Source organism: Ursus maritimus, unplaced genomic scaffold (assembly GCF_017311325.1).
Source record: "Ursus maritimus isolate PB19 unplaced genomic scaffold, ASM1731132v1 scaffold_24, whole genome shotgun sequence".
In the NCBI taxonomy this organism is placed as follows: Eukaryota; Metazoa; Chordata; class Mammalia; order Carnivora; family Ursidae; genus Ursus; species Ursus maritimus.
Genome location: NW_024424897.1, coordinates 20,490,581 through 20,513,812, shown reverse-complemented (window position 1 = coordinate 20,513,812; position 23,232 = coordinate 20,490,581). Strand labels below are relative to the sequence as shown.

At 47.0% G+C, this 23,232-nt stretch overlaps 2 protein-coding genes across 3 annotated transcripts; both read right to left on the bottom strand.

The window, feature by feature from the left end:
- Window positions 1-1,838: 1,838 nt before the first annotated feature.
- Window positions 1,839-11,546, bottom strand: LOC103672547 (keratin, type I cuticular Ha7-like). 2 transcript variants are annotated; one of them, XM_008701260.1, is made up of 8 exons: window positions 11,393-11,546; window positions 5,398-5,674; window positions 5,133-5,215; window positions 4,115-4,271; window positions 3,583-3,744; window positions 3,366-3,491; window positions 2,673-2,893; window positions 1,839-2,274 (listed from the first exon to the last, which is right to left on the bottom strand). In XM_008701260.1, the coding sequence occupies exons 1-8, from the start codon at window positions 11,455-11,457 to the stop codon at window positions 2,193-2,195; spliced, it is 1,173 nt and encodes a 390-aa protein (XP_008699482.1). In that variant the 5' UTR covers window positions 11,458-11,546; the 3' UTR covers window positions 1,839-2,192. The 2 variants fall into 2 exon arrangements, with proteins under 2 accessions (XP_008699482.1, XP_008699481.1); XM_008701259.2 differs by lacking the exon at window positions 11,393-11,546 and having other exon boundaries at window positions 5,398-6,227.
- A 5,358-nt stretch (window positions 11,547-16,904) lies between these two features.
- Window positions 16,905-22,620, bottom strand: KRT38 (keratin 38). The gene is made up of 7 exons (XM_008701261.2): window positions 21,522-22,620; window positions 21,248-21,330; window positions 20,323-20,479; window positions 19,791-19,952; window positions 19,579-19,704; window positions 18,889-19,109; window positions 16,905-18,325 (listed from the first exon to the last, which is right to left on the bottom strand). The coding sequence occupies exons 1-7, from the start codon at window positions 22,110-22,112 to the stop codon at window positions 18,190-18,192; spliced, it is 1,476 nt and encodes a 491-aa protein (XP_008699483.2). The 5' UTR covers window positions 22,113-22,620; the 3' UTR covers window positions 16,905-18,189.
- Between the last annotated feature and the right edge of the window lie 612 nt (window positions 22,621-23,232).

Genomic DNA, 23,232 nt, shown 5'->3' with positions numbered 1-23,232 from the left:
CCTAGTACTTGCGAGTGGGCTCAAAACTGGATCTGGTCCCAAGCCAAGGGAGCAAAAGTCTCCGGGGAGGAAAAATAACCAACCGGGTTGAAGTTCCTGCGACCAAAGCAAAACTAGATACTGCACCTAGGGTCCCTATCTGTCCAACCCGTGAGGATAGTGGGATGCAGGGAGGCCAGAGGGCCCAGCGCGGAATGCACGGATGAGAGAACCAGTCTGGGAGTGGAGAAGTGCTTGGGTTTTGCACCAGAGGGCGCCCTGAGCCCTCGGGCTTAATTATGGATGATTGTAAAACCACAGTGTCCCGGTGCCCTGAGCCAGGCTGGAGAGCCAACTGCCACTCTCCCTAGCTGGCAGTCCCCCTGTGTCCCAGTTGTCTTTCCTACCACACCCAATAGCCACACGGGTCCCAAATTAGAGTGCATTCAGATTGTGACCCGGCCAGGCAAGCCGGGAACAGGTCAGATTCTTATGACCCTAGCACATGAAAAGGTTATGGCTACTCCTTAAAGCATGTGATTCTTGTAAGTTACTTGTTAGAAGGAAGCCCACAAGAGCCCACTTGTCCTCTGACAGCTCAAAGCATGCTTTTTTTGTATTATTTTGGTTAGGCCATTTGGAGAGAAACACTAAGCTCCCATAACAAGAGTGGTTGGTTTTCCTTATTGCTTAGAAGTGGACAAGGAGGGTGGTCAAACTTCCAGGCCACCGACTTGGAAATACGTGACCCTTGATACTGCTGATGGGTTCTGCTACCCCATCTTTAGTCCCTCTTTCCTTCTAAGAGGAAAAGATCATCCCTCCTGGTTCCCAGGGAGCCCATTAAGCCAATAGCCGTTGAACACCCTCTCTATACCAGAAGCGTTGTATGGATTATCCCTCAACAACAGTGAAGGGGAAATGATATTTTTCTAATTTTACAACTGAAGAATAGGTCTCAAGAGAGTGTAGCAGCCTGGCCAATTTCACTTAACTAGTGTCACAGAGGGTGGAATTTGAGCCCAGATCTGCCCAACTCCAGAGCACTTGCTCTTTCCCCCATACTAGGCTACCATGCAAGAGAACCAGTTCTGCATTGGTCTTTGGACCAGCGTACACAGGTGAGCCGAAATCTGAGATTTTCATTCTTGGAAGTGCTCAGCACACGCCAGTTGCTTAACTGATGAGCACAGCAAAGAAGGCACATAATCTCTCAGGTGCTCTCCCGCCATGTCTGGCTGTGACCCAGCTGGGCCTGGGTCCGAGCCATGTCCAAGAGGGAGACAGGCATTCGGAGCACTCATGCCAACTGCGTTCCTCACCATCGGCGCTTCAAACGCAACAGCAGTGGAGACGAGCACACATCTCCCTGGAGGAAAATATCCTCAGGACCCAGACAACTGCCCCCAACGCCCAATCTAAGAGAGCAGGGGTGTGCCACACCTCCATAAAAGGGACAATTTGAGTGAGAGAAAAAACTTGGCGACCTGGCCTGGGCAATTCTCAGCATGACCTCCTTTTCGCTGGACTGGAACTCTAAGTCGTGTGATTTTGCTCTTGGACAAAATGCCAAGAGGCTGAAAATGCCAAAATCAGGGTAGGGACATGTTAGTTCTGAGCTGTTCTGAAGGAATTCAAACCTGGCAGCCAACGTGGCTTCCTTTCACCGATCCGTAGGGATCGATGGCCAAGGTAAGTACATATCCAAGGTCAGCAAAGGACCTTCATCCAGAGGCTAAGACCCCAGTGCCCCAGAGAGCAACAAGACATGTCAGAACGAATGACCACCCAAGGTCTTGAGGGCCAGAGCTCTTTGTCGTACCACATAGACTGCAAAACACCAGAAGTATAGCACTTAATGCAGGAAGGAGGTTTATTGACCATTTTGTACAGGAATCCAATTACATCTTAGGAGAGTCTGAAGCATTGGAATAGAACCAAAATCCCAGAAGAGGTACTGGGACCAAACAATAGCTTAAGTGAAAGACAATTACAGCATTGGGGGAGAAATGCAGCACAGGGACTCACAGGGAGCCACTGCTGAGAAGTTTCTGTTACACTTTGATTCAGCCAAAATGCCTCCAGTGAGTTTGGTCTTCCTGGAAGGAAGACGAAGCAGGTGAGGGCAATCCTAGCCCCAGTGCAGCCGGCCTTGACCTTCCGCACTGGCACTCAGACCTTCGGAATCGGTTCTCAGCGCGGGCGCCACTGGCTTAGAGAGAGCTACAGGTGGCAGGGGCACAGCCTGGACAAACGACACAGGCGGCAGCCGTAGAGCAGGGATTGATGGGGAGTCTGTAGGGGGAGAGAGAGAAGAAGAGTTAGACACAGGGGTACAAAGATGTCTCAGGGATGCCCAGAAAGGGCAAGAACCAAAGGGTAAAGGATGGATCTGCCACCAAGTCACAGGGCCCCATGAAATCTGTATGAGCAGTTCCTCTTCCATTTATGTCTTTCCACATCCAGGAGCCCTCTGGGGGGACTCGGCTTAGGAACCAGCTATTGTTTATGTAACAGTCGATCCACAGTAAAATCTGCACACACCAGAGAGCTGAGTGCATCACTAAGCCAGTATGCACAGGGAGGCTTGTTCTTTATGATAAGATCTCCTTACACAACCACCAGTGATCCCGGTGGAATCCCCTGGTATTCAGGTATGGGGCTTGCCCAGAAATTGACCCAATCACACATACTTGCAATCCTCGCTCTCCAGAAGTTTCCGGTACGTAGCAATCTCGCACTCCAGCCTGGCCTTGACGTCCAGCAGCACCTGGTACTCCTGGTTCTGCCGCTCCAGGTCAGCCCGGATCTCGGACAGCTGCTCCTCCACGTTGCTGATCAGGATCTGCATCTGGGCCAGCTCGGTGCCGAAGCGGGCGTCAGCCTCACACAGGGAGTTCTGCAGACAATCTTTCTGTAATGGGAAATAATGGGGTAAGAGACCGAGGTGTCCCAAAATTCGCCAGTGAAAATCATGGCCAATCTCACCAGGGGGCACATGCCAAGAGGTCACAGGACAGTCCCAGAACTCTAGAGGAATCACCACCAATATCATCATGACTTTCCACAAAAAATCTAACTTGAGGAACAGTGTCCTGGTCATCCCTGGATTCCCAGTACCTGACCAAGTAGACACCCAGTGAGACCTTGTGGAATGAGTGAGTGTCTGCACCTCCACACGGTATTCTAAAGGAGGTGGGGTTGACTCGTAAAGGGAACCATTTTCCAGGATCAAACTAACCTTGACAGCAAGGCACCTCCCCCAAGGACAGAGGGACCCAGACCCTGAGCTTTGTCAGTGGAACTGATGAGCAGGACTCTGAGAGCTGCTGCTAGCAGGCCATGGCCTGTGGCTCTAGCAGAGTGGTGAGGGTGGAGGACCGTACCAGGCTGTGCTGGGCCTGAAGCTCCACCTCCAGGGCGTTCACCGTGCGTCTCAGCTCCAGGATCTCCGACTGGCAGCACCGCAGCTCCTCGGAGCAGGACATGTCCTGCTGGCTGATGCTTTCAGACTGAAGCACAAGGGCACAGAGACATGATCACCCCCCTGCCCGGGTGGAAGCCTGGGTCCCTCCCTGCTCCGAGGCAGCACCCTGGGAGGACCTGATCTTGGAACCACTCCTCCAGATCATTGTGGTTGGTCTGCACCAGGGCCTCATAGTGGCACCGCATCTCTTGCAGCACCCTGCTCAGGTCCACGGTGGGCTCAACGTCCAGCTTAATCTGGAGCTTGTCCCCCAGCTGGCTCCTCAGAATGCTCACTTCCTGCAGGAACAGAAGGACCCACACCCGGAGTGAGGAAAGGGCTTTTGACAGAGCAGAAGGCACCTGAACCCCTTCCCAGACAAACAGCATGAGGGGAGACCCCACTCGTGCACTGACATAAAAGGTCTTGCCCACGGTCCCCTGAGAAGAGCCCATTTGGACACCTTCCTCAGTTGACAAGGCAAACCTTTACAGACCAGAAACTCCCCCTCTGCCACCTCCCACACAGTCAGACTGACTCCCAGACTTAGGTCAACCCTTCATCCCGATGCCAACTGAGCCCAAGTCCTAATCCCAGAGCCACAGGTGAGCAGTGCTCCCTTTCCTGCCCCGTGCCCTCCCCCAAGGGTCTGCAGCCCCGGGCCCAGACCTGTTCATGGTTTTTCTTGAGGCAGAGCAGCTCCTCCTTCAGGGACTCCTGCTGCGCCTCCAGGTCAGCCTTGGCCAGGCTCAGGTCATCCATGAGCTTGTGCATCCCGCACATGTCCGCCTCTACCACTTGGCGCAGGGAGAACTCACTCTCGTGCCTTCCAGCACAGGAGATGCAAGGTCAGCAGGATGCCAAGGACATCCCCTCTCAGCTGCCCCCAGTTCCCACCAACTTAGATCCTCATTTCCTCAATTAATCAACATTCACTCTGTTGGATCATGTAGCTACAGAGCTCATAGTCGGGACAAGTATCATTATGCCCACTGGATGGGATGAAATGGGAAACTGAGGCTAAGAAAGAATAAATGGATTATCCAGGATTGTATACCTTGGTTAATAGTAAAAACATGGATTCAACCTAAGTGTTCAAACTAGAATGCAGTGTTCATTCTGCCATAAAAGATAATTTCGCCGGAAAAAAGAATGGCTTAAAAGTAAGCCTTCTGGACCTACAGTTTTCTAGTTTACCCCATGGATTAATTATTTTGAATGATTTTTATGCCTTTCTCATTCATTCAATTGCAATTCTTGATACCAAGGAGCTACAGTGACAATTCCTCCCACTGATAAATTTGGCCAAGAGTCAGTGCATCTGTCAACAACCAGTGCACTGGGAGTTTCTTCTTGCAATGACTTGGTTTTGTTTCTGGCTGTAACACAAAGCTCTCTTATCTTCTAGATGTGAGGAGAAAATGACATGGGACCTGGCTGATCTAGATGATTCTTCCTCTTTTTGTTTCAATGCTTTTGTTCTCTTTCTCCTGTATAAGGACCATTTCTAGTAATAGGTTAAGTTATGGTTTAGAAAGGAAGAAAGTGAACACTTTGTATTGATCCATTCATGCTTCTAGTCAGCAACTATTTTCAAACACCTACTTTGGGCCAGTCCCATGAGGGGCACCTAGAAATAGAATAAAAAAGAGGAGTCCCTCTGAACCCTCTTCTTAGCCCTACTTACTTGATTCTAAAGTCATCAGCAGCCAGCTTGGCATTGTCAATTTGGATAATCAGCCTGGTATTCTCAGCCTTGCTGCACAGGATCTGAGGAAAAGCAGAAAGACAGTTCGCACACAAAACATCATGCTCTGGGCTCCAGCTCTACAGGTGGCATCTACACTCATACTCAAGAGAATCAAAGCACCCAAAGCTCCTTGAGCTTTTTGCCTGCCATGCCCTTCCACCTTCCTCCAACCCAGCACACCCCAGGCTACTCCAAACCTCACCTTCTGCTGGAGCTCCTTAATGGTCTGGAAGTAGGACTGGTAGTCTGGACACTTGGTGGACTCGTGGCATTTGCTGGACTCTCGGATCTTAGTCTCCAGCTCCGCATTCTCCCGCTCCAGTTGGCGCACCTTCTCCAGGTAGTTGGCCAGGCGATCGTTCAGGAACTTCATGGTCACCTTCTCATGGCCATTGGGAGCACCTTCCACATAGTTCTCACAGACTCCAATGTTGCCGGGAATGTTGCAAGTCCCCGGCAAGGGGCAAGCGGTGCAGCAGCTGTAGGGCATACAGAGGCTGGGTTGGCCCAGAGGGGTTGACCCGACACGCGGTCGGTTGGCATGTGCCAGGGTGGCTGACAGGCACAGGGATGCAGCCTTGGCCTCTGCCCCAGGCTGGCACCCAATGTCAATGGAGGGCCCACAGACATTTGTTGCTGCAGGCATCCTGATGCTGCCGGGGCAGTGGGATGAGCTGACGTAGCAGGAGGTCATGGTGTTAGGCTGAGGTTGCACAGAAGGTTCAGAGCAGCTGAGAAGGCCAAGCCACTGAGTCTGACAACCTCCTTCCCTCCTGGGCCTTTTATACCCCATCCCAGGTGGGTGTTGGCTCCATGCTTTGACCTCAGTGCCTTGATTCTCTCCCTATTGTTGTATGGTCATCCTGTTACTCAGCTGTTGAGTTTACCATTAGGAGTTCCCCGCCTCATTAAAGGAATGTTGATGAATTTGAGGTGACCTTTGATTTTTGATATCAGGTTATCTGTTGAGGAAAGGTCAGAGATTTCTATTTTACCCAACAATCACCAGCAGTTAATTCAACTTCCAAATGTCCTATCTCTGGACTGGGCCAGTGTCTCTGTGGATGTGGACATACTCAAGGATTGAATCTTTCAGTCCATGATTTGTGTAGCAGGAGGGACAGTGAATCTGTCACCTGTGCTTAGACTCACGCAGCTTTTCCTTTGAAGAGAAACACCAGTTTATAAAACTGGTAAGTCTACAGATACTTGATTATTGTGTAGTCCCATTTCTTCTTTCTTTTTCTTTTATTTTTTTTTAAAGATTTTATTTATTTATTTGACAGAGATAGAGACAGCCAGCGAGAGAGGGAACACAAGCAGGGGGAGTGGGAGAGGAAGAAGCAGGCTCATAGCGGAGGAGCCTGATGTGGGGCTTGATCCCGTAATGCCGGGATCACGCCCTGAGCCAAAGGCATACGCTTAACCGCTGTGCCACCCAGGTGCCCCCCATTTCTTCTTTCTTCTATCCTTTACACTGCACGCTCCTCTTGAAGTGTCAGTGCATCCAGAAACATTAATGCTGGGGCGCCTGGGTGGCACAGCGGTTAAGCATCTGCCTTCGGCTCAGGGCGTGATCCCAGCGATCTGGGATCGAGCCCCACATCAGGCTCTTCTGATATGAGCCTGCTTCTTTCTCTCCTACTCCCCCTGCTTGTGTTCCCTCTCTCGCTGGCTGTCTCTATCTCTGTCGAATAAATAAATAAAATCTTAAAAAAAAAAAAAAGAAACATTAATGCTAGCTAAGTTTTGGTTGACTAGTCAGAATCAGTTTTCAGTCATTCATTTGTTCAGCATGTTTCCTGAACATTCCCTAGAACTTGGGCAGTGTGCTGGTTCTTGAACATGCAATGGTCCCTATTCTTCAGGGAAAAAACAGTACCCCAGAAATCTCAGGGTGTCTTCAACAAACTTGAATGAGAACCATTGATCAATGGGAGTTGGTGAAAGAGAAGATCCGTGGTCCTGACCAAGGATGTATCTAGAGGGAAGCTACTGACAAACAAACCAACAAAAACAAAAACAAAAAACTTTATTTGATCCAGCAAAGGGAACTGGGACCAGAGTTCAAGGTATATTTAAAGAACTGTTCAAGAACTCACATTTATGAGGATGTAGGGTGTAATAGCTATGCTGCAGTGTTCTTTCCTATTTAATCCTTACTACCTGTGAGGCAGCTATTCACAGCCTCGGTGTGCAGATGAAGAAACTAAAGTCCATCTTCCAATTCACAGAGAAATAAGTTGTCAAGAGCTTGATTCAGTCTCATATCCATAGAGCCCATTCATTCTCTTTCCATCCTGCCATGAGCCCCGATTAGAACAACCTGTGTGCTGCCTGTGTTGTTGCTTTGCTGCAGGAGGCTTAGTTGTTGGGCAAGAAGCTGATGTGACAAGAAATAAAATATCTGAGGGTCCTTGTGTTCCAGCAAAGGAAGATGTTTAGACACGGAGCAGAGAGGACGAAAAAATGCACATAGAAAAGTTATACTCAAAACTCGAGAGTCTAAAATACACCTCACATACCAGAGATTTTTGTTAGAGCCAAGGGACCAAAGAACCATGTGGTTTGGGGTCAGAAGTCACCCCTCCAGAGTGCTAGAGGGAAAGTAGAGGGAGGAAGAGCTCATCGGAGAACATCCCGGAAGAATATCAATAGTTCTCTTCTCTAATCTCTAAAATTCAAGAATAAGTATCCCCAAAAAAACCAAATGGAAGGCAGTGGATGTGAGTATTGGTGAAACCTGGGCTCTTAGAATTCCCTCAAAAAGAAATAAAAAGATCTGGAATTCTTCCCAAAAGGAAAACCCACTCTGGGGTCAGTGCCAGTTACCCCGAGGTCACCAATGCATAACCCCTTACAAACACCATAATTAGGAGACATCACCAGGCCTGGCCTTCCCATCCATCAGAGGCCTCTGGGTGCAATCTGCATAAGTTCCATCTTCAAACACCCCTTTATTTCTCTCTTGCCTCATCACAATGCATCACTTTAATCCAGGGAATTGGACCATTACAGTCGTTTCCTTTGATTTGCTAAGTAGGCTCCACCTTTTGGCCCTATCCCTGTGGCAGGATTTGTCCCATTGACTGAAATTATGGTTCCTTCCATCTCAGGACCCACGCCACTTGTTACTTCTTAGGCTTCACAGATGGAGTGTGGATGCCCTCACTGACCCCCGTGTCTAAAGCCCTGGCTCGGTCTCGGCGTGGTCTGTTTTGCATAATGACACTGATGCCACCACTTAGAGAAGTGGGTTCTGCTGATTTTCTTTTGTCTCAAAGGAACTGGCAGTAAGTGGAAGGCAAGAGGCCGGTGTTTGAGATGCTGTGTAGCTGGGGAGGAACCCATCCTTGACAACCCAGGTCGCCTCCTTTTGTTCCCTGTAGAGTCCCTGGCCCCTGAGAATAACGTATGAGCCAGGTTGCATGAAACGAAGTCCTGGCGATGAACTGTGAAGAGAGGGGCAGTCCTGCCGCCCTCCTTCATTCACAGGGGCCATCCCATCTCTCTTTGGGAGTAAAAGTTTTGGAGTTGCAGTCTGTCTTCAGGGGCGGGTGGAGCGCTGGGTCCAGAACAGCGTCATTCAACGCCATGGCGTGGGGACCTACCAAGACAACGCTGCGTGAAAGAGAAAGCAGTGAAGTGGGAGCAGCCCAGGGGTTAGGATCTGGTCTGCGGCTACCTTATCTGCTGCCAGGAGGAGATTCTGAGGGTGTCCAAGGAAGCAGGTGCTGTCCACAGGCAGCGTGCACGGTGTGTGTTGCACCCGGAAGAGGCTGGCAAACCACAACAGGTGGTCTACCCTGGCCCAGCGGTGCCTGTACCCCCTCAGACACACTGGGCAAGGGGGTTCCAGGATGAACACCCTCAGGGATCTTTTGTGGTCTCAGAAGTCAGCCTCGAGAGGCTTTGAAAAAGACCGAAAGCTGCCATTGTCTTCTCTATGAAGTGGGATTTTATGATATGATTACTTGGAAATCTTTAGTCCGACTTTAAGGGTCTTTAGTAGTAGCAGTCTGCTTTATTCTTGACCCAGGTCTCCAGGGCATCAGAGGTAGCTGACAAAAACAATTGTCTGCACTTCCTCTCTCCTTCATCCCCTGGTAACAGGGTTCCTTTATTCACATTCTAGGCCAGCACGTTTACCCTTATTGATCTCCTCCCAGGCCCATTCCGAAGCCCTTTAACGCAGGACGTAGTGTGGTTAAGACCAAGACCTCTGGAGCCAGCCTGCCTGGATTCAGATCCTGGTTCTACCATTTACTAGCTGTAAAAACTTGGCCTGGTGGCTTGACCTTTCTGTGCTATGGTTTCTACATATGCAAAACAGAGGCAGTAATAGCATCTAGTTCATAGACTTGTTTTAACTCTTCAAGAATTTGATCTCTATAAATCATTTAAAATAGTATCCAGCACATGGCAGAGTAAACACTAAATAAGTATTAGCTGGTTTTTTTCAAGTGGCCTTTAATCATGGGTTTAGATGCTCACGTCATTGAAAATTCAAAAATGCTTATTAAATTACCATTTTGTACCTATTTAAATGAGGAAAGATCAAAAAGCTTAATGTCACAGTGTTGGCAAGGAGTAGAAAAACAGGCATTGTCAAACACTGTGGGGGGGCCGTAAATCATGCAGCCTCTTCAAGGCTGTTTAGCAATATCTATGCAAATTGCAATTGCACATACCCTGTGACCCAGTAATTCCACTTCCAGGAATTATCCCCGGCACACTTACATAGACACGTGTACAAGAATAACAAGAATATTTATTGCAATATCTGGGGAATCATAGCAGACTAGAGAGAAATGAAACACCCACCAAAAGAAGCCTGGTTAAGTGAATTGTACTAAATGTGTATAGTGAAAAGCTTGCAGCCATTGCAAATAGTGAGGTAGATAAAGAGAGATCTAGATATACTGACATAGAAATGACACCTGCGGTGTTAAGTTTCAGTAAAGAAAAGGCCAAATGCTCGACAAGATACCCAGTAAGCTACTTTTTATATTTACCCAAAGAGGGATGTATGTGGGCTTCATTTATAGCGAGAATGAATCTCAGACCATAAAGTTAAGTGTGAAAGATAGGGAACTTTACTTTCTTGTGCTTGAACTAAATTGTACTTTTAACCTTCATCTCACACGACACCAAGTGGCAGAACCTTAATCTCGGTCGTCTTGAGGATCCCTTCCCAAGAGGTTGCCCCGAGTTCCAGGGGCCCTTTTTCCAGGATATTGGGAGACAGGAGGTGGGCAGGGATTGGCCCTTGGCATTTTCCTCCATCCACACTGCAACAGAAATCCATGTGGGTCCTCCTGCCCAGTTCTCAGCTATCAGAACACCCCAGTGTTGCCAGGGCATCGTCATTTTCTCACCCACATGGCCCTTGAGCTCTCAGGGTTCCCTTTGCACCGTTCGTGCTACTCTCTGATTCACAATCATAGTTCAGCTTCACTACCACCCTAGGCCTCCGGATTGTCTATGACATTTTCTCAGGCCCTTCTGTACAGACTCCCCATGAACTATTTCTCCCCTCGGGTCTCGGTGCCTCTCCAGGTTCTACCTGGGAAAGGGATAACAGATGCCCTCTGGACCTACATCCCCCAACCTATTACCCTCCTGCCCTTGACTCTGTATCCCAGCCTGGGAGAAGGGGTAGGACAAGCAGGGGATCCACCAGCATCTAAATTCTCCTTCCCCTCCTCTTGGTTCCTCGATCCCAACATGCCTTCCTCTAATTAGAGGGCGAGACGTTTCCCCTTACTCATCTTGTCCAAGTTCATTCTCTTGTCAACTCAGGGCTTGGACTCATGAGGCTCAAAACCTCTTCCCTGCCTTCTGCTGTGCCATCCCCTTCCCAAATCATTGGGTGCTGCTTGGGCTACAGCTATCAGAAGGGCCCAGGGTACAAGGAAATATAGTGAGGATCGTCTGTTAGAACCTCAAAACATGCCCCTTCTCCTCTGTATACATATGGAAACTAATTTGTGGGGGAGGACTATTTGCATGGTGTAGGCTTCTCTTCTGTTTCAAGTTTTCACAAGATGTGTGGTCTATGTGTATAATTTTTGTAAGCTAGGTTTTTTTTTTTTTAAGAAGCCTTTCTACAAACAAAAAATGCTTGGTATTTTGCGAGAGTTTGGCACCCTTGGGCTCCATTTCCCCCTTCAGAAGTCTATGACATTTGTGCTGACCTGGTTGGGTTCAGATGTTGCTCTGCTCCAGCATTCAGAAGCCCCTTGGTCCTCCACAGCCTCATCTTTGAGTGATGATTCTGGCTGATTAGGTCCCTGGAACATCGGACTAGGAACCATCTCCTCCATCCTGTGCCTCCATAGGCTTGTGGATTTCCCTGCAATGTTAGGAGTCCATTCCTCTGAGCTTCTCAGGGGACCATATCCTGTGGATGTGAAGCTAACAAATCTCTCACTGACTTGGCTGGAGATGGTTCTGGGGCAAAGGTATGTTTTGTGGAAAGGAGAAAAATGCAATCGAAGAATCTTATAGAGTGGACGATTTAGCAAGTTGAGAAAATATGAAATTCTGAATAACTTATTGTCAAACTATTTATTTGGTCCACTTCACAGATTTTATGCAATATAAATAGGTAAATATTGGGGTGCCTGAGTGGCTCAGTCAGTTGAGCATCTGACTCCTCATTTCGGCTCAGGTCACGATCTCAGGGTTGTGAGGTCAAGCCCCGTGTCGGGCTCTGCACTCTGCATGGAATCTGCTTGTCCCTTTCGCCCTCTTCCTCTCCCTCTGCCCCTCTCCCTGCTCAGGCTCTCTCTCTCATATAAGTAAATAAATAAATCTTGTAAAAAGTAGGGAAGTATTGACAACTCTGCATTATTTTTCACATTGACAATCTATTATTAAATACCCTAATTCTGAAACATTCTGAAGGTCAAGTGTATCCCTGGGGGTTCATGCTTCTCAGCTGAAGAGTTGCCTTCAAGTGGAAACTTCCTCCAGCTTCCCAGGACATTCAGTCAGTTTGTCTTCTCCACTCACACTGAATCCTCAGTTTACCTTGAACATAGCCCTCTTCATAGTGTGCTCTGTTGCCGACTTATGTAGGAGACCCTTGGAAGCAGGGATTTTGCCTTATTATTTTTGTCTTGTTCCTCTCTGTAATTCCCAACACAGCATCTGACTCACAGGAAATGCTCAATCAATGAAAACATGAAAGAAAGAACTAAATGAGCTCAGCTATAGAGCCAATCATACTCAGTTTATCCTCCGCAGTGCCTGGTGCAGGGTGATGCTCAACAAGTACGTGTTGAATGAATGAATGAATGAATGAATGAATGAATATAGTATGAACCAAACAGTAGCTTCTTGCCCCAATGATAGAAAATCCTTGACTTCTAAACCCTGTCATCCTAAATCAAATCAAAATCAGGATAACATTTGTTTTCATCTAGGAACGTATTTCTATGGAAAGTCCTACAGAGCTTTCAAAAGTAGATCACACTGAATTATGTGTTTCGCCCGTGTCCTTTTGGGGAAAGAATAGAATTATTTAATGACAGAATCAGTCACTTTGATTGTACAGGGAATAGTCCATCTCTGCTAATGACCCATTCCCCGCTCAAAAGTTATCCTCTATCCCTTCTCAGATACTGATTTGACCCATGAAATGTTCAACACAGACAAGGCATTTAGGGGGAGTTAGGCAGCAGTGAGCTGGGGGCAGACTAGCTCATTCAGGAATTGACAATACACTGTCCTTTAAGCTTTGTACGAAGTAAATCAAACAAATTACGCGATTTCAGTGACCCTTTCCAAATTATACTATGTCAGTGACCCTGAGTGTAAAAACGGGATATCCAAGACTCACGTGGCAGGGTCTCCCTGTATTTTTTTTTATTCAGTGTAATATTAGTTTCAGGTTTGTAATACAGTGATTCAGCAATTCTATACATTACTCAGTGCTCATCATGATACGTGCACTCTTAATCCCCTCTATCTGTTTCGCCCATCTCCCCATCTATATCCCCTCTGGTAACCACTGGTTTATTCTCTGTATTTAGGGGTCTGGTTTTTTGTTTGTCTTTTTTTTTTCTTCATTTGTTTTGTTTCTTAACTTCCACATATGAGGGAAATCATACAGTATTTCTCTTTCTCTGACTGACTTATTTCACTTAGTATTTTACCCTCTTGGTTCATCCACGTTGTTGCAAGTGGCAAGATTTCATTCTTTTTTACAGCTGAATAATATTCCATTGTGTATACCACCTCTTCTTTATCCATTCATCTACCGATGGACACTTGGGTTGTTTCCATATCCTGACTGTTGTAAATAACGCTGCAATAAACATAGGGGTGCATATATCTTTTCAAATTAGTGTTTTCATTTTCTTTTGGTAAATACCCAGTAGTGGAATTACTGGATCATATGGTAATTCTGTTTTTAAATTTTTGAGGAAGGAAGGTCTCTTTTTTTTTATAGTACATCATTAGTTTTTGATGTAGTGTTCAACAATTCATTAGTTGCATATAACACCCAGTGCTCTTCACAACACATGCCCTCCTTAACCCCAACCGATTACCCCATCCCCCCACCCCCCTCCTTCTGTAACCCTATTTGTTTCCCAGAGTCCAGAAACTCATATGGCTTGTCTCCCTCTCTGATTTCTTCCCATTCAGTTTTCCCTCCCTTCTCTGTGGTCCTCCATGTTACTCCTTATGTTCCACATATGAGTGAAACCATATGATAATTGTCTTTCTTTGCTTGACTTATTTTACTTAGCATAATCCCCTCCAGTTCCATCCATGTCGATACAAATGGTTGGTATTCATCCTTTCCAATGACTGAGTAATATCCCATTGTACATATGAACCACATCTTCTTTATCCATCCATCTGTTAAAGGACATCTCGGCTCCTTCCACAATTTGGTTATTGTGGACATCGCTGCTCTGAGCATTGGGGTGCATGTGCCTCTTCTTTTCACTACGTCTGTATCTTCGGGGTAAATACCTAGTAGTGCAATTTCTGGGTCATAGGGTAGCTCTATTTCAACTTTTTGAGGAACCTCCGTACCGTTTTCCAGAGTGGCTGTACCAGCTTGCATTCCCACCAAGAGTGTAAAAGGGTTCTCCTTTCTCCACATCCTCAACATTTGTTGTTTCCTGTCTTGTTAATTTTTGCCATTCTAACTGGTGTAAAGTGGTATCTCATTATGGTTTTGATTTGTATTTCCCTGATGGCCAGTGATATTGAACATTTTTTCATGTATCTGTTGGCCATTTGTATGTCTTCTTTGGAGAAGTGTCTGTTCATGTCTTCTGCCCATTTCTTGACTGGATTATTTATTTTTTGGGTGTTGAGTTTGAGAAGTTCTTTATAGATTTTGGATATCATCCCTTTATCTGTAATGTCATTTTCAAATATCTTCTCCCATTCCGTGGTTTGCCTCCTAGTTTTGTTGGCTGTTTCCTTTGCTGTGCAGAAGCTTTTTATCTTGACGAAGTCCCAAAAGTTCATTTTTGCTTTTGTTGCCCTTGCCTTTAGAGACGTGTCTTAAAAGAAGTCACTATGGCCAATGTAGAAGAGGTTACTGCCTATGTTCTCTAGGATTTTGATGGATTCCTATCTCACATTGAGGTCTTTCATCCCTTTTGAGTTTGTCTTTGTGTATGGTATAAGAGAATGGTCCAGTTTCATTCTTCTGCATGTGGCTGTCCAATTTTCCCAGCATCATTTACTGAAGAAACTGTCTTTTTGCCATTGGATATTCTTTCCTGATTTGTCAAATATTAGTTGACCAGAGTTGAGGGTCCATTTCTGGGGTTTCTATTCTGTTCCAGTGATCTATGTGTCTGTTTTTGCTCTTGATGATAACAGCTTTGTAATATAGCTTGAAGTCAGGCATTGTGATGCCCCCAGCTTTGGTTTTCTTTTTCAACATTCCTCTGGTGATTCAGGGTCTTTTCTTGTTCCATACAAATTTTAGGATTGTTTGTTCCAGCTCCGTGAAAAATGTCAATGGCATTTTGATGGGGATTGCATTGAAAGCATAGGTTGCTCTGTGCAGCATAGACATTTTAACAATGTTTCTTCTTCCAATCCATGAGCATGGAATGTTTTTCCATCTTTTCGTGTCTTCCTCAATTTCTTTCATAAGTGTCTCTCTTTAAAAGGCAGCTCAATCACTCAAAGAAACAGAGGATAAATATGTTAAATGATAACAATGAGAGTTGCTTTGCAGCCAGTGCAGTTCAGGTCTGAGTCCTGGCTCAGCCACTTGCCAAATCACATCTGTAGTCAAGCTGTTTAACCTCTGCGAGCTTCGCTGCTTCATATTTTGAAAGCAGTTATAACATCTGCCCTATAAGAATGCTAGAGAGTGACATTCAGTTGTTGGGAAGAAGAGACAGCACTTAACATCAGGCAGGAGGAAGCCACCACTATATAAAACTCCATTTTAAAACTGTGCCATTATATTCAATTGTTTAACCATCAAAGAGGGAGAGAACAAAGCAGGCTCTGTGCGATGTAGATGTTGCTGTTCAGGAAGGAAAGAAATGCACCAGGCACAGAGTTAGGGGACTGAAGCTGGCCAGAAGCAGGAGACTGGGTCTTTCCCGAAAGGCAGTGCTCCAAAGGTGGGCACCAACACAGCAGGTCCCATCTCATTCATTTCACTTCTCAGAAAAAGCCAAAGTTGCAGAGGAAGCTTTCCAGCTCATATCATGGGGGAAAAAAACAAACCAGTTTCTGGAAAAACTCCTATTTCCTGCCCCCAACACAAGCCAGTCAATCCACTTCAGACAAAATGATGACTTGATATCATGAGAAGTTCTTCCTGAAGGTCACCCTTCACCCCCAGGACACACTCAGCACTGGAAGCTGTAGCCCTAAATGCCAACAGGCAGTTTGTCCCCATGGCTGCCTTGAGCCATCCCAGTCTTTACCCTGATGAGGGTGGTTAAAGTGACTTCATTTCTTCATGTTGCTTTTTCTTCTATGGTGGCACAAGACCTGAGAAGCAGTGAGGCTAATAGGAGCTATTTTTTCAACCAGCTATTAAACACATTTAGAAGTCAAGACTGCAAATGCTGATAATCTGTATTTCCCAAAACAAAGCCTCCAAAATGGAGTTCTACAAGAATCACAGTGGCCTTTAGAATTAATGAGTGCCTCTGGGAACTAAGGTGTATTCTCCCATCACTTCAACACTGGTGGACCCAAAGGAAGAAAAAAGAAATGAGAGTACCCATAAAATTGGGCCCCCCCTCCTTGGATGCATTCAATATAAGGGAGTTGCTAAGAAGTCTCTGCCCTTAGAGCAAAGTTTTCTCATTCTTTGAACTAATGCAAATACTCAAATAAAATTTGCCCTGGAAAGCAAGTTATTAAGTGTACCATTTCGCTTCTGATTGTTTTTAGCTGCTAGAGGAAATTAATTTTAGCTACCCAGATAAAAAAGCCTGAGGCCATGGGTGAACTCTGAGCAGTCTGGCTCAGCACCCACATTCCTAATTATATGACATTGGCTCTGGATAAGGTTAATATGGTGCTTTCTCCTTTTCAGACTTTTTAAATTTCTGTCATCTCACTTACCCATAGAATTCATGACAGATCTAGGATGTAAGTAGGAAAGATGACATAACCTCATTTTATAGCAGGGAAAAGCACTGAGTTAAGTGATGATTTTCAAGCCCCATAACAAGTCACAGATAAAGTCAGGAAGACACATTCATTCTTTCAACAGATGTTTATTAAGCATCTACTCTTTACCAAGCAGTGAGCTGGGCTCTGGGGAAGCAGCAGTGGAAAAAATGCTAATCTCCAGGACACATTTTAATGAAAAAACAATGGAAAAGCAGGCAATTTTAGTTGTTGAGAGCTACCATGGTGACAGTAAGCAGGACAGAGAGTGACAAGGCTGTGATCATTGTGGACCAATGGCCGAGCAGGTGCTCTAGGAGGGAGTAACATAGCTGCTGAGGCCTGAATAACAAGAAAGAGGGGGAAAGCATTCCAGGGAGGAGGGAGAACAGGGACCAATCTCAGGCACATCCAAGGAATGTGGTGACATTGTGGTGAGGAAGGGAGAGGATGGGAAGACATGAGGTGGGAACATAGAAGGTAAGCAAGAATAAAAATTTTGAAACTATTGTAATGCTATATTTTTCATTACCCTACATCATCATGCCCAGCAGTGTGACCTATTGAGTCAATAGGTTTTAATATTTCAGGAGAAAGGAGTGGAAAAAATAAAGTCATTGTTCAAATTTTACCATAAAATTAGATGAAGAGAGACTTATAGCCAGACAATAGTTAGGAGAGTCAAGATTTCTAGAGAAGAGAGATTTTTTAAATCTGAATGTTCTCTTTACATAGCAAGAGGCAAGCCTGGTCCTTTGTCAAAGACAGGACTCTGAGTGGAGAGGCTCAGATCTGATACAAAGGAAGCTCCCACCTTACCCTAGAGATGAAATGGAGCCACTTCCAAGACAGGGAGAAAGGAAGAAGAGGAAGTGGTCAGATATACAGTATCTAGATCCAATGCCCCCTTGCTGGGACCATTACCCAAGGCTGCAGATATTAGATAGAATCAGTACAATGGGGGAAACCCAAACAGTGAAGTTTGTCCCTCCCTTTCCTGGTCACAAACTGGAAATTTTTCAAACCAAAATTGGTGTTTGAAATGCAATTTCAGGTCCCACCCTATCCTCACCCCCAAGATACTTCCTCAGTCTGATCCTATGCCTGACTCTCTCCAATGTAGATATTCCCAAGGCACCACTAGTGGCTGGGATCCAGCCACTGAGGTCATGGAACTAATCTGGGAAAATCCAGAGCTGAGAAGGAAGGCTCTCAACCAAGATTCCACTTCTCCTGATATCTTGTGGCCTTTGGAAAGGCCTCTGCATGCAGAAAGTCAGCAACAGTAAGAAACCATAGTGCCTGGATGTATAATAAACATTTCTCATTGGGCATCCCCTCACTTTAACCACCCCTGCTGGTGCATGGGCATTCAGAACCGGCTCCCAGTACTGGCTCCACAGGCTGGCCCAGGCACACAAGTGGTGGTGCAGGGTGTGCAGCTTGGACGAGGGGCACAGGGGGTAGTCACACAGGAGGCAGCAGTGGAGCAAGGGTTGCAGGGGAGTCTGTGGAGAGATAGAAAAGGTGAACAAAGTTAGGGATGGGAAATGAGTGATATGTGATAGAGAACAAAGAAGGAGTCCCTGCTCCAAAAGTACAGGACAGGGACCCAACAGAAGCCCTGGCCATTGACCCCTACTGTGCACCCCTAGGACTAGACTGAGTAATCTTAAAATGCCTTCCAGAATGAGGTTTTCTATATGAGAATCAGACTCTATCCTACAGGATAGAAAATAAAAAGGATTGACAAGAGAGCAAAAGCAAGTCCCAACAAACCTGCCGGGGTCTATACTCAAATCTCCTGCTCAAGGAGTAGCCACATGTCTACATTTCTACTCTCCCCAGTCATGGCTACACCAAGCAGCCCCACTGGAGACCTGGCAATGGACAATGGACAGTCACTCCCTTCACATTCTGTCAACAATGCACAGTGTGAGCAGAGGACAGGGCAATGGGTCACTCAACAGAAGCATGACCGCCTTCTTCTTTGTAAACAGCACTGCTGTTACCCTGAGAATCTCATGAGAATTGAGCAAATGATTTGTCCAAGTGCCTAGATCACACATACTTGCAGTCCTCGCTCTCCAGAAGTTTCCGGTACGTGGCAATCTCGCACTCCAGCCTGGCCTTGACGTCCAGCAGCACCTGGTACTCCTGGTTCTGCCGCTCCAGGTCAGCCCGGATCTCGGACAGCTGCTCCTCCACGTTGCTGATCAGGATCTGCATCTGGGCCAGCTCGGTGCCGAAGCGGGCGTCAGCCTCACACAGGGAGTTCTGCAGACAATCTTTCTGTAATGGGAAATAATGGGGTAAGAGACCGAGGTGTCCCAAAATTCGCCAGTGAAAATCATGGCCAATCTCACCAGGGGGCACATGCCAAGAGGTCACAGGACAGTCCCAGAACTCTAGAGGAATCACCACCAATATCATCATGACTTTCCACAAAAAATCTAACTTGAGGAACAGTGTCCTGGTCATCCCTGGATTCCCAGTACCTGACCAAGTAGACACCCAGTGAGACCTTGTGGAATGAGTGAGTGTCTGCACCTCCACACGGTATTCTAAAGGAAGTGGGGTTGACTCGTAAAGGGAACCATTTTCCAGGACCAAACTAACCTTGACAGCAAGGCACCTCCCCCAAGGACAGAGGGACCCAGACCCTGAGCTCTGACTGTCAGTGGAACTGATGAGCGGGACTCTGAGAGCTGCTGGCCATGGCCTGTGGCTCTAGCAGCGTGGTGAGGGTGGAGGACCGTACCAGGCTGTGCTGGGCCTGAAGCTCCACCTCCAGGGCGTTCACCGTGCGTCTCAGCTCCAGGATCTCCGACTGGCAGCACCGCAGCTCCTCGGAGCAGGACATGTCCTGCTGGCTGATGCTTTCAGACTGAAGCACAAGGGCACAGAGACATGATCACCTCCCTGCCCGGGTGGAAGCCTGGGTCCCTCCCTGCTCCGAGGCAGCACGCTCACCTGGTCTTGGAACCACTCCTCCAGATCATTGTGGTTGGTCTGCACCAGGGCCTCATAGTGGCACCGCATCTCTTGCAGCACCCTGCTCAGGTCCACGGTGGGCTCAACATCCAGCTTAATCTGGAGCTTGTCCCCCAGCTGGCTCCTCAGAATGCTCACTTCCTGCAGGAACAGAAGGACCCACACCCGGAGTGAGGAAAGGGCTTTTGACAGAGCAGAAGGCACCTGAACCCCTTCCCAGACAAACAGCATGAGGGGAGACCCCACTCGTGCACTGACGTAAAAGGTCTTGCCCACGGTCCCCTGAGAAGAGCCCATTTGGACACCTTCCTCAGTTGACAAGGCAAACCTTTACAGACCAGAAACTCCCCCTCTGCCACCTCCCACACAGTCAGACTGACTCCCAGACTTAGGTCAACCCTTCATCCCAATGCCAACTGAGCCCAAGTCCTAATCCCAGAGCCACAGGTGAGCAGTGCTCCCTTTCCTGCCCCGTGCCATCCCCCAAGGGTCTGCAGCCCCAGGCCCAGACCTGTTCGTGGTTTTTCTTGAGGCAGAGCAGCTCTTCCTTCAGGGACTCCTGCTGTGCCTCCAGGTCAGCCTTGGCCAGGCTCAGGTCATCCATGAGCTTGTGCATCCCGCACATGTCCGCCTCCACCATTTGGCGCAGGGAGAACTCACTCTCGTGCCTTCCAGCACAGGAGATGCAAGGTCAGTAAGATGCCAAGGACATCCCCTCTCAGCTGCCCCTGGTTCCCATTTCCTTCACCAACAGGAATTCTCATTTGCTCACTCTGCTCAGTTCTGGCCTCAGAGATGAATTAGACTCAATCCCTCTACTCAATCCACTCACGGTCTAACAAAGCACTCATAGCAGGTATCATTTTACCATCGGGCATTGAGGCCACTTTGATTCCAAAAGATTAACTGGCTTTCTTATGACAATGTATCTTGGGATCCAGGACAGAGCTCACACCCCTTCCTGAGCTATCACTTAAGCAAGTCAAGCAATAACCAGGTGTCAGGGCAGTGATTTGCTCCCTTATTCCTTGTGTTGGGCTACTTCTCTATCTCTGATCTTTGTTTAGTAGAAATGCCTGGTACCTGAGGGCCCCATAGGTGAATCTGGACCCTGACTCATCTGTAAGTGGATCCTCTAATTACATATAAAATTCAATGACTGTCCTTGCTCAGTTTGTTCTTGAAATCACCTTATTCTCCCCCCAGGTAGTGAGCTCAGGCAGCCTTATCTTCCATTTAGGCTCTATCATACATGCTAAATTTAGTGGTGTTTTTTTCTCATCCACCTTCTGTTAGTTTTGTTTGTAATAAAATTTTTTATTTGGGGAATTTAGGAAAGAAGAAACAGGACAGTAATTCAGCCAATCAAGTATTTGTCTATTGGCACTTAGGGTGGAGGAAAGAGTCACTCTGAGCCTCTTTCTAGCCCTACTTACTTGATTCTAAAGTCATCAGCAGCCAGCTTGGCATTATCAACTTGGATAATCAGCCTGGTATTCTCAGCCTTGCTGCACAGGATCTGAGGAAAAGCAGGAAGACAGTTTGCACACAAAACATCATACTCTGGGCTCCAGCTCTACGGGTGGCATCTACACTCATACTCAAGAGAATCCAAGCACCAAATCTCCTTGAGACTTCAGGAGCTTTTTGCCTGCCATGCCCTTCCACCTTCCTCCGACCCAGCACACCCCAGGCTACTCCAAACCTCACCTTCTGCTGGAGCTCTTCAATAGTGCGGAAGTAGGACTGGTAGTCTGGACATATGGTGGACTCATGGCATTTGCTCGACTCTCGGATCCTAGTCTCTAGATCCTCATTCTCCCGCTCCAGTTGGCGCACCTTCTCCAGGTAGTTGGCCAGGCGATCATTCAGGAACTGCATGGTCACCTTCTCATGGCCATTGGGGGCACCTTCTGCATAGTTCTCACAGACTCCAATGTTGCCGGGAATGTTGCAGGTCCCTGGCAAGGGGCAAGCGGTGCGGCAGCTGTAGGGCATACAGAGGCTGGGTTGGCCCAGAGGGGTTGACCCGACACGCGGTCGGTTGGCATGTGCCAGGGTGGCTGACAGGCACAGGGATGCAGCCTTGGCCTCTGCCCCAGGCTGGCACCCAATGTCAATGGAAGGGCCACAGACATTTGTTGCTGCAGGCATCCTGATGCTGCCGGGGCAGTGGGATGAGCTGACGTAGCAGGAGGTCATGGTGTTAGGCTGAGGTTGCACAGAAGGTTCAGAGCAGCTGAGAAGGCCAAGCCACTGAGTCTGACAACCTCCTTCCCTCCTGGGCCTTTTATACCCCATCCCAGGTGGGTGTTGGCTCCATGCTTTGACCTCAGTGCCTTGATTCTCTCCCTATTGTTGTATGGTCATCCTGTTACTCAGCTGTTGAGTTTACCATTAGGAGTTCCCCGCCTCATTAAAGGAATGTTGATGAATTTGAGGTGCCTCCTGGCTCTTTGATATCAGGTTGTCTGTTAATGGAAAGTCAGAAGCTTTTTATTGGTTTTCAAAGAACAAAATCCTTTTAGCCATCAGAGGTTTATTCCTTGACCAGAGTTGGCCTCCCTGTTGATGTGCCCACACTGTGAAGGAATGACTGTTCCTGCTGGTCATTGGATTGGCAGGAGAGATAAATCCCTGTGAATACAGTGGTGCTCACCTGGGCTAAGACTAACCCAGCCTTCCCTATCCAGAGAAGAGACTGCTTCTTTGCTGGTAGATGTTATGGGTTTTGATTACCAAAATTTTCACATTTCTTCTCTCTTCAGTTATCTGTCTTTCAAACTCAGTTTGAGGAGCAATAAAACTTTAATAAGTCCATTCATTCAATATGTATCTCCTGGCACATCCTATGTCCCAGGCACTATGCCACACACCTGCCATACACTTATTTAAGCTTGGTATAGTTCCTATCCATCAGGAAACAACTCAAACTTGGGTAGCCATGGATGTTTTAAATAGGTTGTCTGAGAAGCTCGACAGTGTGAGGTTGACCCTGAACCTTGCCTGATCTGGACCACAAAAGGTGAATTCAATAAGCCAGAAACAAATAAAAATGAATAATCTTTTTTTAATACCAAATATGAACTTGGCCATGAAACTCAATGGACACTGAGTTATCAGAGTCAGTATAGGGGAGTTTTTCCTGCCCTACTTCCTTTATTCTAAAGTTCTTCACTGAGCACTTACCAAATGTGTTAGGGAATTTATCAAAAATATTGTTTAATCCTTCCTACCATTCTGTAAAGTGGATATTCCTATCTTAATTTTACAAAGGAAACAAATAAGGCATTGAAGCCCAGAGATGTGAAGTCATTTTTCTAAGATCTACCCCATTATGAAGTGGTAAAGCCTGTTCTCAGTATCAGTTTCTTTCAACTCCAGAGCCCATTCTTGTTCTCTTCACCTTGACCACCACCAC